The 14,916-nt window shown below is 41.7% G+C and overlaps 1 protein-coding gene across 3 annotated transcripts in view; it reads right to left on the minus strand.

The window, feature by feature from the left end:
- The window catches only part of ANK3 (ankyrin 3), a 688,018-nt gene that overhangs the window by 513,771 nt on the left and 159,331 nt on the right, over positions 1–14,916 (minus strand). The window contains exon 1 of one of the 3 annotated variants that reach the window (XM_049696615.1): positions 255–653. The exons of the other annotated variants lie outside the window; for them this stretch is intronic. Coding sequence (XP_049552572.1) covers positions 255–317 — 63 coding nt within the window. The 5' untranslated portion in view covers positions 318–653. Of the gene's footprint in view, positions 1–254; positions 654–14,916 lie in introns of those variants that run through there. 3 annotated transcript variants of the gene reach the window in all.

A 14,916-nucleotide genomic window follows, 5' to 3' on the forward strand; every position in this document is an offset into this window, starting at 1 on the left:
ACTATGAAAAACACACCACTTCAGTGAAATCAGCATGACTGTATTTAACCGTTGAAATATTTTAGCAACGTAGCCGAGGTGTGATGCTTTTCCCCAACACAGAACACACCCATTAATAGACCAGGAAAACAAAAGCATTCTGATTCTAGCAGCTTCTTAAAAAATCCCATCTCTTAAAATCCAGCCTACAGATCACTCCCTTCCCCGGAGCCAGAGAACAATACAAGAGAACATGTTGCTTATTCATTTCTTACCTTTTTCCCTTTCCTTTTCCTGTGAGCAGGTTTTGCATTTTTCTCCTTTGGTTCTTCACTCATCTTTCCTTTAAATCAGGTGAGTTTATAAAAGACGGGAGATCACCACCGGTATTCCCACATCCAAAGCCACGACAAAGAGTCACAGCATTGAGCCCCAAGTCCATTTACGGGTGCTCCCCAGGCCAGCAGCCGCTGCTGAAACCCAGCCCCTGCTGCTGTCAGAGAGCCACGGGCTGCAGTCGCCCTGTTCAGCTTTCCTCAGGAAGAAACTGGGGGTTCTCTACATCAAACAGTCAATTCTTCCTCTAACGAAAATCAGTATCCCTGCCTTTCATTTTTAAACTAATCATTACCCTGAGATAAAATCCTGACAAGACTCTGTTGCTTGTTCCTCCACAGTGATTCCAGCCTGTAAATGTTGAGAGAGAGAAACAGAGAGAGAGAGACACACACACACACACCCCCTCACACACACAGAAATAAGCTACAGACTGCTGACAAGTCTCCGAAGCCTTCCCAGAGGCTGATTTGCTGCCCCTCGCAGGCTGGGAAGCCGAATGTAAATTGCTCTGGTGCTGCCGGGCCTCCCAGGAGAACACATGTGTTGAATGCGTCGGGCAGAGCGGAGAAGGCGGGTCCCCGGAGTGATAAAAGATCAGGTTACTGGTTCTTAAAAAACACTCAGTGATTCAAACAATAAAAGAGACCTACTACTACTAGAAAAACCACAGGTTACACTTCTCCATGATGACTTGTTTTATGCGATAAGCCCAAAGATGGGCAAATTGCCAATCTTCAACTGAAGATTCCTAACGAAGTTGGCTGATTACATTAAGTCCCATCCCCAATGGGCCCCTGTTCATATCTAATCATTGGTCTCCTCCCATGAATATACCAACCAACCAACTAGAAGTCTTCCAGAATATTCAGGAAATACTAAGAGCAAAGCTGCTGTCTGTGCTGCAACAACGTTCTGTGCTTCTTGACCGTGGTAACACGTTACACATGCCATGCTGCACGCCATCCCAAGCCCGAGGCTTTGGGATGTTTTCTCAGTATCTGGGGGGCTTCACACCTAGGTGGACACTCCCTCCGCAGGCCTTCCATCCATTTAAACATAGCTGAATTCCTACCAGAAGGTGTCATGTAAGCTCTCGTGGAGAGTGTCGGATACATTCTGATTCAGGAAGGAACCAGGTTCTACCAGTTACCGTGGGCAACTACTAAGATTGCTATGGACCTCGTGGAGCATATAACAGACACGGGTGCAGGGCAGGAAGACAGGGACGAGTGGATAGGGGAGAAAAAAATGGAAAGCAGGGCCAGCCCATCCTTAGGCGCCCAGACGCTGGTAATAAATCATATCACTTCCTCACTCGAACTTGGATTCAAATTAATATTAACATTTTTAGTATTTGGGAGTAAGTGGCTTGACATTAATATAAAGCACAGGGAAAAATATGTCCCAGGGGCTTATTTTCAGTGGTGTGTGTGGGAGGATTTAGCTCTGGTTTGAGGAAATGATGCTAAAATATTGAACCAAAAGGACAGATGTTTATGCTAAAATATCCCCCATTCTTTACCTATCATACAAAAGGGGTTTGTGTCTATATGCAATTAATATTCCATCCCTTACACCTCAGACCGCAAGTCCCCCAGAAAGAGCTGAGGATGAGGGAAGCTTGAGATGGGTCCCCACGTCCCAGCACGCCGGGAGCGGGGATGTGAATGACCCTGCAAAGGGCGATATGGATTTTACCAACTGTGGGGTAGCTGCTGGAGCCACTTTTCCACTGTGAGGTTCCACATTATTTAATTCCTTACATCTCAGCGGGTCTGGTGTGGCCAGAATTTTGAATGGCCTCAGGGATCGAACCTATTTCTGCTGACTTGGAACTGCTACCTACCCACAGTTCCTACTTTCTGCTCTATTTCTCAACATTCCTCATTAAGCAGTGAAAAGTAGAATATCATGATGTGGCAGAATAAACCTTTCAGCTTCTTCTATGATTCTTCCCTTGCTCATGTTCAAAACACTGGGAAATCCGGAGAACTGGCTGTATACATTTACTGTCGTGATCCTTCATTTACTACAATCGGATAAGCCTGGGTTTGTTAGCTGTGGCCCTTTGGAGGGACAAAGGTGAGGTAGGTGCTTTATACAAATTCTGTGTAAGCTAAAGCAGGGGTCCCCAACCCCCGGGGACCCCTTAGGAACCAGGCCACACAGCAGGAGGTGAGCCGCAGGTGAGTAAGGGAAGCTTCATCTGCTGCCCCCCATCGCTCCATTACTGGCTCAGCCATCCCCACCCCCGCACCACCACCCCCGCCACCCCGGTCCGTGGAAAAACTGTCTTCCACGAAACTGGTACCTGGTGCCAAAAAGGTTGGGGACCGCTGAGCTAAAGGATGTACGCAAGAGAACTGAAGGAAGACTATCTAAGTCTCTGCATTCTTCACTAGTCAAGCAACAAAGATAGTGTATCCATTTACAGTAGAATTCTGACATTTTGATTCCTAGCGTCTAAACAATTACTGAGTTGAACCACTTCCCCAGGGAAGTCTTAGTCAACAACTATTTACTGAGTATCCACAGAGTAGGAGTCTATTTAAAAAATCAAAAAGTGGACAGAAACTGAGACTAAATTTAGTCCATTCATGTAAAAATTTACAAACTAATTAAGATTGTAAAATATACAAAACAAAGCTAACGTGAAATTTTCTGGCCAAGTAAATAATGCAAGAATGTGTTTGGGGAAAATGTCATTATAATAACTTTTTTAAACTAAGAAAGTATGCTTAAATTAATGAAAAATTTAGGAAATTGATGAAACAAACTGGAATTGACAGGAAAGAATGAGGCTATGAGTAAAGATGACTGTCCGCCCATTTCTTTGATAAAGCATCATCTTGACTGTATTCACTTATATATACAATGCTCATGTTACAAGCTAAAGTGCTCTCTGCTGGTTAGTTGGGAAAAAAACAGGACTTTTAATGATAGGATCATATGGCCCAATCCTACAAAAGATCATTTAAGGAAGGAACTATCCTTACTGATGATGAACTCATAAATCTGATTGAACAATACTTCAGGATGTGATATTGTATAATCAGGTCTGATAGAGAGCCCAGTTTTGAAAATTAATTATAAAATATATCAAATTATATACTTAAGTAACAAAATGTATTAAGCTATATTTAATATTTAATAATAAAAGTATGTGATATATAACATGTTTTATGTTCATTTTCTGTAACTTAAGTTCCAGACTTTTTGGAAGGAACAAATAACTACATCTCTAAAAGTCTGTAAGGCAAAAAGTTTCTTGTTAGAATTAAGGCCTTAAAACATCACAAAATCAATAGTAAGTTAATTTCTAATAATATAAGACTTTTTTTTGTAAAATCAGACAAATTTTGTTTAAAGGTTGAAAAATTAAAACAACTTAAACTCAATAAATAGAAAAATTATACCTTATTATTGTTCAATGGTGTTTCATATCCTTATACTCTAGAAATACGTATTCACAGAAACACTGATTGTATTTAATACACCCAAAATGTACAAATGCATTTTAATTAAAATTGCTCTGGGTTAAAGAGTCATTTGATTGATATAAAAAGAGTTTAGTGGTGATTACTTGTTATAAAAATGTTAAATGTTAACGACTTTCCAACGATAATCTTTTTCATCCAAATTATAAAATTCCCCCAGCCCTTGAGGAACTTAAATTTAGCCTAAGAAAAAACTTATAAGTTAAATACACTGAAATCATCAACTTGGACACAAAAGCCTTTTGTCAGGTCACCAAGGAGGAAAATATAACTGGATTATAATGCTTCCAAACATGACTCCACAGAACTGCCTGCCTAATTAGAGTTTATTCCAGATAGAAACGATCATCAACTAGTTGATACAGATCTACTGAGACAGTTCTATTTTTAAATTAAATAACTCGCATAAGAGGACAACCACCAGGGCCAAGTTAAGTCTCGTAGAACAGATCTATTTTTAAAATGAAAGTGGCTTACCATAGGAGAAATAACAGGAATGGGATTATCAGGAAGTAAAAAATGTTAAGCTATGTTCTGAATAAAATTTGCTTGAAAATACACTGAATTTAATTTCTTGGCTAAAATTAAAGTAGGTCAAATTAAAAGTTAAAAAAAACCTTTCCATTTAAGTTCAGCAGAAATGCCTATATGAATAGACTAGTTTTATTTTTAAGGCTGGACATCATGTACTTACTATAAGTTACACTGCTACTTGGCAAGCTAAATAGTTGCTAAATCTTACTAATAGCATTACCTTAATACTATTCATTAGTCCTTAATGTGTGAAATACTTGTAATGATAAGGACAAAACTACAGGCAGATTAGCTCTTTTCTGGAAACAGGGGAATCTTTAGAGCCACCTGCAGCCCTGACAGGTCTTCCCTGGGGTCACCTGGCCAGTTAATAGCAGACTGGGAGCAGAGGCAGTTGTATTGACTCTTCCTCCTAAGGGCTTTCTTTTCGCTATACAAGTATTTCTCAGAGAGGGTAAAATGTACCCACAGCAAGGTTTGAGAAAATATTCAGCGGTAAGCAAACTTGTCCTCAATAGTTATGCATGTACTTTTTTTTTTTAAGATATATTTTTTGTTTGCTTTGTTTTTTGCGATACGCGGGCCTCTCACTGTTGTGGCCTCTCCCGTTACGGAGCACAGGCTCCGGATGCGCAGGCCCAGAGGCCATGGCTCACGGGCCCAGCCGCTCCGCGGCATGTGGGATCCTCCCAGACCGGGGCACGAACCCATGTCCCCTGCATCGGCAGGCGGACTCTCAACCACTGCGCCACCAGGGAAGCCCTAAGATATTTTATTTTATTTTTATTTTTTGGCCACTCCGTGCAGCATGCAGGATCTTAATTCCCCAACCAGGGATCGAACCCGGGTCCCCTGCAGTGGAAGCACAGAGTCTTACCCAGTGGACCACAAGGGAAGTCCCTATGCATGTACTTTAAACTGAAAATAGATAAGATAAATAAATAAAATTAAAAAAAAAACATAACTAGGGTTCATTGGGTGCATCTCACAGAAACCTCACTATGGGGTTCTGGTATTTACCTCGCCCTATTCTGTGTGAATGTTGGGCCATCCCTACACTTATGAACATGAAAAGTATCATAGTGTAATTGTATGTATCAAAGCCATTATGTTTTATACAATGTCTTGATATATGTAATATGAGTGAAAACATCTGAAGAAACATGGGCTAGGTACTCAAACTTCCAGTCTTCTTGAGTCTTCATAGTGAACAATGATACATGGTGACACCTGTACATCTGCTTAGAGCAACTGCAAATTCAGGTAGGTGCGGGCATGAGGGGAAGCAGAATGAGATGATGAACTGAATCTCAATTTTCAGCCTATTTTCAAATACCCATTTCAAATACTGTGATTTCTGCCATAGTCAGTGGCCATTTGTACTACTCATTCATACATGGTTAAAAATTTTTTTTAAACCTAGCTTTGCTCTCAGCAACATTACCTGTGAAACAACAGTTTTGATATGGTAGTTCCACTTTTGACAAAGCATTGGAAGGCTTCGGGCAGATCCAGAGCAGGGTTTTCCCGTTTTGTCCTAGATGTTCTTTCTTTCCCCATTATTCAGCTATGTGCCCATTAAATGTATAATGATATAATCAAAGTGGATTAGTAAAACAGGGAGAGACAGAATGTTCAAAGAGTCATAGCCTGTAAAGAGGTGGTTTTGTTTTTTGTTTATTGTCTGTCCTGAACCTTTGCATTTTCATCACTATGATTTTCTGAGCAGGGTAATTTTCTTTCACTAGGCTAACCATCTCTTTTGAAGCTCGGTGATACTTAGATGCCAGATATCCATCCTTTTGTGAGGTGATGGACTGATGAGTCATTGCTTTGATCTTCCCTAAATCCATGTGTTTTACTTAATAACAATAGAGACGCTAAATGATTTTAAAAGAACCATGGTGACAGATTCTAAAGACATTCCCTTGCTTTGTAAAAGATAATCTCCAGCAGCATTAATATTAAAAGGATGAAGAAGTGTGGATGCTTATGTCACACCCAAATGCATGGAGTTAGTGGTTCTGCTGGGTTTTCTTTTATTGTTGTAGAAAAGCCATGCAGAAGAGGGCCAGACACAGCTCTGCCGGCATCCTGTTTCATCAAATGTTCACCCAAAATAGCAGCTTCTCACCTCTCCACATCCCAACCAGCTTAGTAATATTCAGACCTTTATTCTTTCACCTACAAAAATAAAAGGAATTAGAAAAAAATCAGTTTTAAAAAACCTTATCTCGGGGGCTTCCCTGGTGGTGCAGTGGTTGAGAATCTGCCTGCCAATGCAGGGGACATGGGTTCGAGCCCTGGTCTGGGAAGATCCCACATGCCGCGGAGCAACTGGGCCCATGAGCCACAACTACTGAGCCTGCGCGTCCGGAGCCTGTGCTCCGCGACAGGAGAGGCCGCGACAGTGAGAGGCCCGCGCACCACGATGAAGAGTGGCCCCGGCTCGCCACAACCAGATAAAGCCCTCGCACAGAAACAAAGACCCAACGCAGCCAAATAAATAAATTTAAAAAAAAAAAAAAACCTTATCTTAAGCCATATCCCATAGTATCTTAAAATTTTATACTAAGGTTAATACTACCTTGACTCAAGCCATCACGATTTAGTGATGAGTCTGTCTGCATACCTCCTACCTGTTATTTTGTTCTGCTTAATCATTGCTGGCACAGTTGCCTGAAATCATTTGTTTAGGAACAGGAGAAGGAATGAGCTTGAGAGATTTTTCTAGCAGCAAAAACTAAAAAATAAAGGAGAAACTACAGTGAAAGAGGAATTGGCAAAGGAAGTGGAGAGTCTGTGGAATGAAAGTCATGACAGCTGCTGGAAGAGCCTCCTGCCTCACCTCTACCCACATACCTGTGAAACCAGGATGTTGCCTCATTTAGCCCCATGGTCAAAGACGACGGTGGATTAAAGCCATCAGTGGCTCCAGCCAATGATGTTCTCATCATGTCATGATTAATCCTCAGATTAAGTGGAATTAAGAATTACAAAATTAAGGTAATATCCTTAATTTTAAAATAAGTTGATATCAATTGCCACACAGTACTCTGGATCTCTCATGGTCCTTGACCTATATTCCTCCAACCAAATAAGTGAGAACACAAATTCCCCTTCAAGTGAGGGATTCCAGGGCAATGTCCATCCTTTTACAATCGTCCTCAGATTATTTTTAATATTGATGCTTTTGACACAATAAATGTGCCTCTAATTTAAAATGGTTTATACGTTTAAGACATGGTAAGATTTTTATTCAGAAAATCACATCAGTGGTACACATATACAATGGAATTCTACTCAGCCATAAAAAAAAAAGAAATAATGCCATTTGCAGCAACATGGATGTAACTAGAGACTATCACACTAAAAGAAGTAAGCCAGAAAGAGAAAGACAAATGCCATATGATATCACTTATATGTGGAATCTAAAAGATGACACAAATGAACCTATTTGTGAAACAGAAACAGAATCACGGACATAGAGGAGAGACTGGTGGTCACCATGGGGAAGGGGTTGGGGGAGGGCTGGAGTGGGAGGTTGGGTTAGCAGATGTAAGCTTTTATATATAGAATGAATAAACAACAAGGTCCTACTGTATAGCACAGAGAACTATATTCAATATCCTATGATAAATCATAATGGAAAAGAATATTTAAAAAAATACACACACACACACATATACATATAATATGTATAACTGAATCACTTTGCTGTACAGCAGTAATTAACACAACACTGTAAATCAACTATACTTCAATAAAATAAATTAAAAAGTAGGCTTCCCTGGTGGCACAGTGGCTGAGAGTCCGCCTGCCGATGCAGGGGACACGGGTTCGTGCCCCGGTCCGGGAAGATCCCACATGCCGCGGAGCGGCTGGGCCCGTGAGCCATGGCCGCTGAGCCTGCGCGTCCGGAGCCTGTGCTCCGCAACGGGAGAGGCCACAACAGTGAGAGGCCCGCGTACCGCAAGAAAAAAAAAAAAAAAAAAAAGAGTAAAGAAAATCACATGAGGATAAGGAAGAATGACATTCCTCTAGAGTTTATCATTTGTTATCAATCAAAACATTCCTCAACCATGTATAAAGATGTGTGTTTACTTACACCTTCACCAACATAGGTTAGCATCAATCTTTTTTAATATTTGTCAAATTGACAAGAGAAAAATATTATTATGCTAGGTTTTAATTTGCATTTCTTTAATTGATGGAAAAGTTGAATCTCTTCATGTTTACTAACCACTTGTATTTCTTATTTTGTGGATTTTAATTTTGTGACTGTACTCAAGTTTATCGAGATAACCACTGAAGACAAATTTATTTCTAAGCCTAAGAATCAGAGGACTGGAAAACATATAGCCTCTACTCTTAAATCAAAATGAGAAATGAATAAGTGATGAGAAAGTCTCAACTGATATCTAAATCAGTTTCTAAATAGTCCTATTCAGATGACAGCCAGCATATACAAACCACTTTTTGGTGCGCCATTTTTAGTTAACTCAAACCCAACATTGCAATAATAAACATGTCCACATTCTGCTCCTTCCTAAGCCCCTCTATAAAAGAGTTTTTAAAAGAACAAGGAAGTTTCCACATAAATCAAGGTTAGCTTGACATAATTAATCTTTATAGAATGATTCTGCATGAGAATTTATTTATTCTCTGGCATGATTCACTACAACATCCTACAAAGTTATAAAGAAAGCACTCCAAACAATTAACCTCAGTATACATTCTTTATTAATCAATCCTTGTAGCACATTCTGCAAAAAAATGTCCACAAAAGCAAATTCAACTTCTATACCGAATCTGACCTAAAAACCAAAGATATGCTTATCCAAAAACTGCAAATGTTCTCAAATAAGTAGACACAACCCCTCCACAGGGAGTCTGGCCCATCCTATCTGAGCAGGCCTTTTTCAGGCTTGAAGGGCAAAAAATTTCCTTAAAAAAGCTGACTCCAAGTTTGTCTTCTCTACCTATGTGGGAGAAGAGAGAGTGTTCCAGAGGGAGACATCCATGTCCATGCAAACTTTATCACCTTTGAAAATGTCATGCCCAATATTATGGTCTAGTACAAGATTTTGAAATTTAATAAATTACATTGTCTGTAAGCTCCTGGAACAGCACGTGTATCACATTGTGTATATATCTTAAGTGCCAGCACAGGGCCTGGTACAGAACAGGTGCTTCATAAATACCACCTGGATTAACAAACGACAGAACTGTGGAGCCCTGGGGCACGTCAGGCATTGTCCTACACAGGAAATGTCATGCCATCTACAGTCTGCAGTCCTATCTCTTTACATTTTGATACGGTGTGGGAGAGGGCTTCGATACAGCGATCTCAGCAGGCCACTTCCCATTCCGCATCAAAACAGAACGATAGTAGTTTTTGTTTCCCTAAACCATCCCTTTCCTTAACCTTGTCCCATCTCACCCCAAGTATGACCAACCCTCCACCCAAAATGAAGGTCAGAGATGGTGAAAGGAAGAGTGGGAACTAGAGCTAAGGGGACATACATTGGGTCAATTATTTGGTAATGTTTTTAAACTAAATGGCTTCTTATTAAGACTATATCAAAATAGCTATCTCAGAATGATGTCATCAAAATGTCCTTAGCGGGCTTCCCTGGTGGCGCAGTGGTTGAGAGTTCGCCTGCCAATGCAGGGGACATGGGTTCGAGCCCTGGTCCGGGAAGATCCCACATGCTGCGGAGCAACTAAGCCCATGCGCCACAACTACTGAGTCCATGTGCCACAATTACTGAAGCCCGCGCACCTAGAGCCCGTGCTCCACAACAAGGGAAGCCGCTGCAGTGAGAAGTCCGCGCACCGCAACGAAGAGTAGCCTCTGCTCGCCGCAACTAGAGAAAAATAGCCCGTGCGCAACAATGAAGACCCAATGCAGCCAAAAATAAAATAAATAATAAAATAAATAAAAATTTTTTTAAATGTCTTTAGCATTGTGATTAAGATCAAAAGCATGAAAATGTACAAAAGCACACAGGTCTTCTAAACTATATCTTTCTTGAGGTATTTTTATTGAAGTTCTGTTTCCTGAATTTTCCTTCCTTCCTCTCTTTTTGTCTGAGCCTCAGTGATGCTGTAATAGAGTCAGAGCACACATTCCCAGTTCAGCTGGAGATATCCATTAAGCCTGTAGCAGGCGCCAGGCTGAGCTAAGGGCTGAAGGGGCAAAGATGGACCACCAAGGTCCTGTCCAGCTGGTAACTATATGGCCCCAGATCACTGTGTGCCTCTGGGCAAGCCTCACTGCTTCTTGTCTTGGTTCCTGATTCCTAAAATGAGGAGGTGGTTGTACTACAAGGTCTCCAAAGTCCTTTTTTAGTTCCCAGATTCTCTAATTTGGTGACAGTCTCTATTACAGCAGCTAGTATGACCCCAGCACATACAGAAATTAGTACCTTCAAGCAAGGTGCTGCCATAACAAAAATCTAAAATTGGTCTTGCAGTCAGGCAGCAGGCAGCAAGGAAAGTGATGCTGGAGGCTGGAAACCTGGCGATTCCTGGGGTACACGGTGGCGGAACACTTGGTAAGTCCCACCTGTGGTGACTTGAAAGGCAGACGCCGAGCTTGCTGTGACTGTATGTTTTGCATAGGTTGGTTGTTATTGGCAGCATCTAGCAAGGTTTTGGAAGAAAGGGATGAGCTTAGGCAAAACTTATGAGAAAAAAAATGGGATAGAGAAACTCCAGAAATGTGGGGACTTGCAAGGATGGAAACGCTGAGGACACTAAACAGTAGGACAGAAGGCTGAGAAAAGCTTTACGGCCAAGGGCCCATGGGATTCAGCCTCGGGGTCATGATCAGATTAAGAATGCGGTCCTCTCTGACGATTACAGGTGGCCTCTCCAGCGCCACTTTCAAAGGAGAGATAGAGCCAAAGAATCGAGGAAGCAAAGAAAGGAATATGTGGCAGTCACACCTTGACAGATCTTTGGGTGAGGTTACTGGCACATAGAACGAACTACAGATCATGACCCTACCAAGGTTTTGAAAGAATTATATGCTAGAGAAATCAGAGCCTCTTTTAAAAAAGACTTAGGTAAGGGAAAAGGATCTGCAAAAGAACAGAGAGATGTTAGATAGGTAGGTAGATAGATAGGTATAGATATCTGAATCACTTTGCTGTACACCTGAAACTAATACAACATTGTAAATCAACTATACTTCAATAAAATTTTTTTTTTAAAAAACAGAGTTTGAGCCTTAAAAAAAATAACCCTTTCAATCTCCAAAGTTACCTTCCAACTCGCAAGAATAGGAAGCGGACTGCAGAAAACATACAGCTCCTAGGGATGGCATAGTCTTCAACAACCTTCAAATGTGGATAGGTATGAAAATGGATAAGGACACTGAGAGTAGCATTCAAGGCTAATCAAGGAATTTCATTCAATGCCAGTGCAGGAAGACCTCATAATGTGTACACAAGGGTCTCCAAAATCTCTACGGGCCGTCAACCTGTGTTCCACATCCTTCTGTCTTTTCCAAATGGGAGTGTTTATCCTGGTTGTCCTGGCTGTGTTCCACCATGTATTGATTTGGGGTGCGGGAAGATGTTCCACAGACATCCCTCAGAGATATTGCAGTTGGTTCCAGAGCATTGGAAGAAAGTGAGTATCACCATAGAGTGAATCACACACATTTTTTGGTTTCCCGGTGCATCTAAAAGTTATATTTACACTATACTGTGGTCTATTAAGTGTGTAATAGCATTATGGCTAATAAAACAGTGTACATACCTTAATGAAAAAATACTTCATTGCTAAAAAGTACTAGCCATCGTCTGAGCCTTCAGTGAGTCATAATCTTTTGGCTGGAGGGGGGAGAGTCTTGCCCCGATGTTGATGGCTGCTGACTGGTCAGGGTGGTGGTTGCTGAAGGGTTGGGGGGCTGCGGTCATTTCTTAAAATAAGACAGCAGTGAAGTTTGCAGCATCAATTGACCCTTCCTTTCACTGAACAGGTACAGGCCACTACAGGCCTATTAATTAGTCTAATTTCAATACTGTTGTGTCTCAGGGAATAGGGAGGGGCCCTACTGAAACTGAGTCCCCCTAAAACAGAGTTCCCTTACTGAGTGTGTGATTAATCTTGGATCCAAAACTTTATTCCCTTTCTTGTCCTGCCCCTGTTCCCCTCAGGATTGAGGAGTATCAAAGAAAAGGGGGGATTAAAACAAAGCAAGAGCCTGCTGGGCCTTCCAGGGTACAAAAGCCCCTCCGGGTCCCCTATTTCTTGTTTATAGAAAAAAAAAAAAAAAAAAGGCTTTAATCTCCTAGGCCTTCCCGGAGTTCTGAAGAGCAGGCTCAAGCAATGAATGATTAGGAAAATAGAGTCACAGGCCTGCCAGTCCCTCCTGAAGGGAAAGAGATAACAATGTGATGCATATCTTTGAGCTGTTCTGTAGAAACTAAGACGGCCCCAACCACAACCCAGGTGGAGGATGGTGACTACCTGCTGACCACAAACACACAGACCTCAGACTGGGTGGAATCAGAAGGTTGATAACTGACATTCTTGATCACCACCAACCAATCAGAAGAAAATCCATGAGCTAATCACACATCCTACGATTCTCTCCCCCACACTGTCTTTAAAAACCCTCGCTTAAAGCCATCGGGGGAGTTCGGGTCTTTAGAGCATGAGCTGCCCATTCTCCTTGCCTGGCCCTCTGCAAATAAACCCTTACTTTGCTGCAAACACCTGCTGTCAGAGTTTGGCCTTCTGCACTGTGGGCACACGAGCCCTTTCTTGGTTAACTGAGGAGAGCGAACAGCTGGTTGGTGGAACAGTCGGAACACATACAACATTTACCGATTAAGTTCACTGTCTTATATGGGCATGGTTCATGGCACCCGAAAACAATGACAATAGTAACATCAAAGATCACTGATCACAGATCACCATAAGAAATATAATAATAATGAAAAAGTTTGAAATATTGCAAGAATTACCAAAATGTGACACAGAGACAGGAAGTGAGTAAATGCTACTGGAAAAATGGTACCAGCAGACATGCTTGATGCACCATTGCCACGAGCCTTCAAGGTGCAAAAAAAAAATGCATTATCTGGGAAGTGCAATAAAGCAAAGCACAATAAAACGGAGTGTGCCTGTACTTCAGCTGGATGCAGTAACTGACTGAGACTGGATTGTCCCTTTGGAGGAAGTTGGGTAGAGCCCATGATTTTCGATGGCAAAGTGTTGGTTTCTGGCGGAGACAGCCTGACGTTCAACGAAGATGTGCGCTCTGCCACAGTGTAGGGTTCCCCGGCCAGGGACTACCTTTACTGCCATGTTGCTTTGGGACAGGTCCATATGACTAGTTCTCACTAATAGAATGAGAATAGAAATGATGTGTATCGCTTCCAGGCCAAAGTAGTTAAAAAGCAGGTGTCTCCACGTTTCCTTTTTGCATTTCTCAGCTAAAAGAAGACAATTCTGAGGCACTACAGGTTGTTGGAGTTATAGGATAAAAGGATTTGGGGTCCTTAAATCACTGCCTAGAGGACTGCCTGCCAATGCACGAGGCAAAGATAAACTTGGATTTCACTAAGCCACTGAGACTGGGGCTACTTTCACTGGAGTTTTCCTAACTAATACAGGCTCCAGATTGAAAATTTCTTAAGCTTAAAACCTGAGGTGCCCAGGTATGTTCTCTAAATACCATTTATTCACTTATAGAAACTGGGACTCCTTGGAGAAATGGCTGATTCAAGATCTGGGACAGAGAAATGTAAAAAGAGCCTAGAATATCTTGGCATTCCAGAAAGCAAAGAAGCTATCAAAGTCCACTGGAAGCCGGTTAAAAGGACTCAGAGCCAACTTCAAGAGGCTTCCACTAGTCAGAAGCGGGGCATCAAAAAGAGTAATATATAGAATGGTTTGAAATACATCAAATATGTTTAAATCCATGAATTCCGATACTAAAAAAGAACATTATTTACCTTTGGAGGATACGTCAGGGGTCAACTCATTCTGAAAACTATTAAATAAAGGAAAAGAATCAAATATGAATCCTGTCTTTGCGATACAAACTGCACCTCAGATGAGCCAAACTGTTGATAAAGCAATGTTTCTCTCTGTGGAAATATTCCAGCTAGTAAATTAAGAAGAAATTACAGAATTAGAATATCACTATTATGCAGTCCCTCGTGAAATGATGGATCAAAGCAATGATCATGAGTGGTTGCTAAAACTATTTGTTGAAAAGTGGAGAACTTTCTAATGGCTGGATGGTTCAGGCTGCTGACACATGAACACGCCCATCAATGTTAACACTACGGGGACTTCCCTGGTGGCACAGTGGTTAAGAATCCGCCTGCCAATGCAGGGGACACGAGTTCGATCCCCGGTCCGGGAAGATCCCACAAGCCCGTGCAGCACAACTACTGAGCCTGCGCTCTAGAGCCCTCAAGCCACAACTACTGAGCCCACACGCCATGACTACTGAAGCCCGCTCACCTAGAGCCCGCGCTCTGCAACAACAGAAGCCACCGCAATAAGAAGCCCGCGCACCACCACGAAGAGTAGCCCC

This window comes from Orcinus orca, chromosome 14 (assembly GCF_937001465.1).
Source record: "Orcinus orca chromosome 14, mOrcOrc1.1, whole genome shotgun sequence".
Lineage (NCBI taxonomy): Eukaryota > Metazoa > Chordata > Mammalia > Artiodactyla > Delphinidae > Orcinus > Orcinus orca.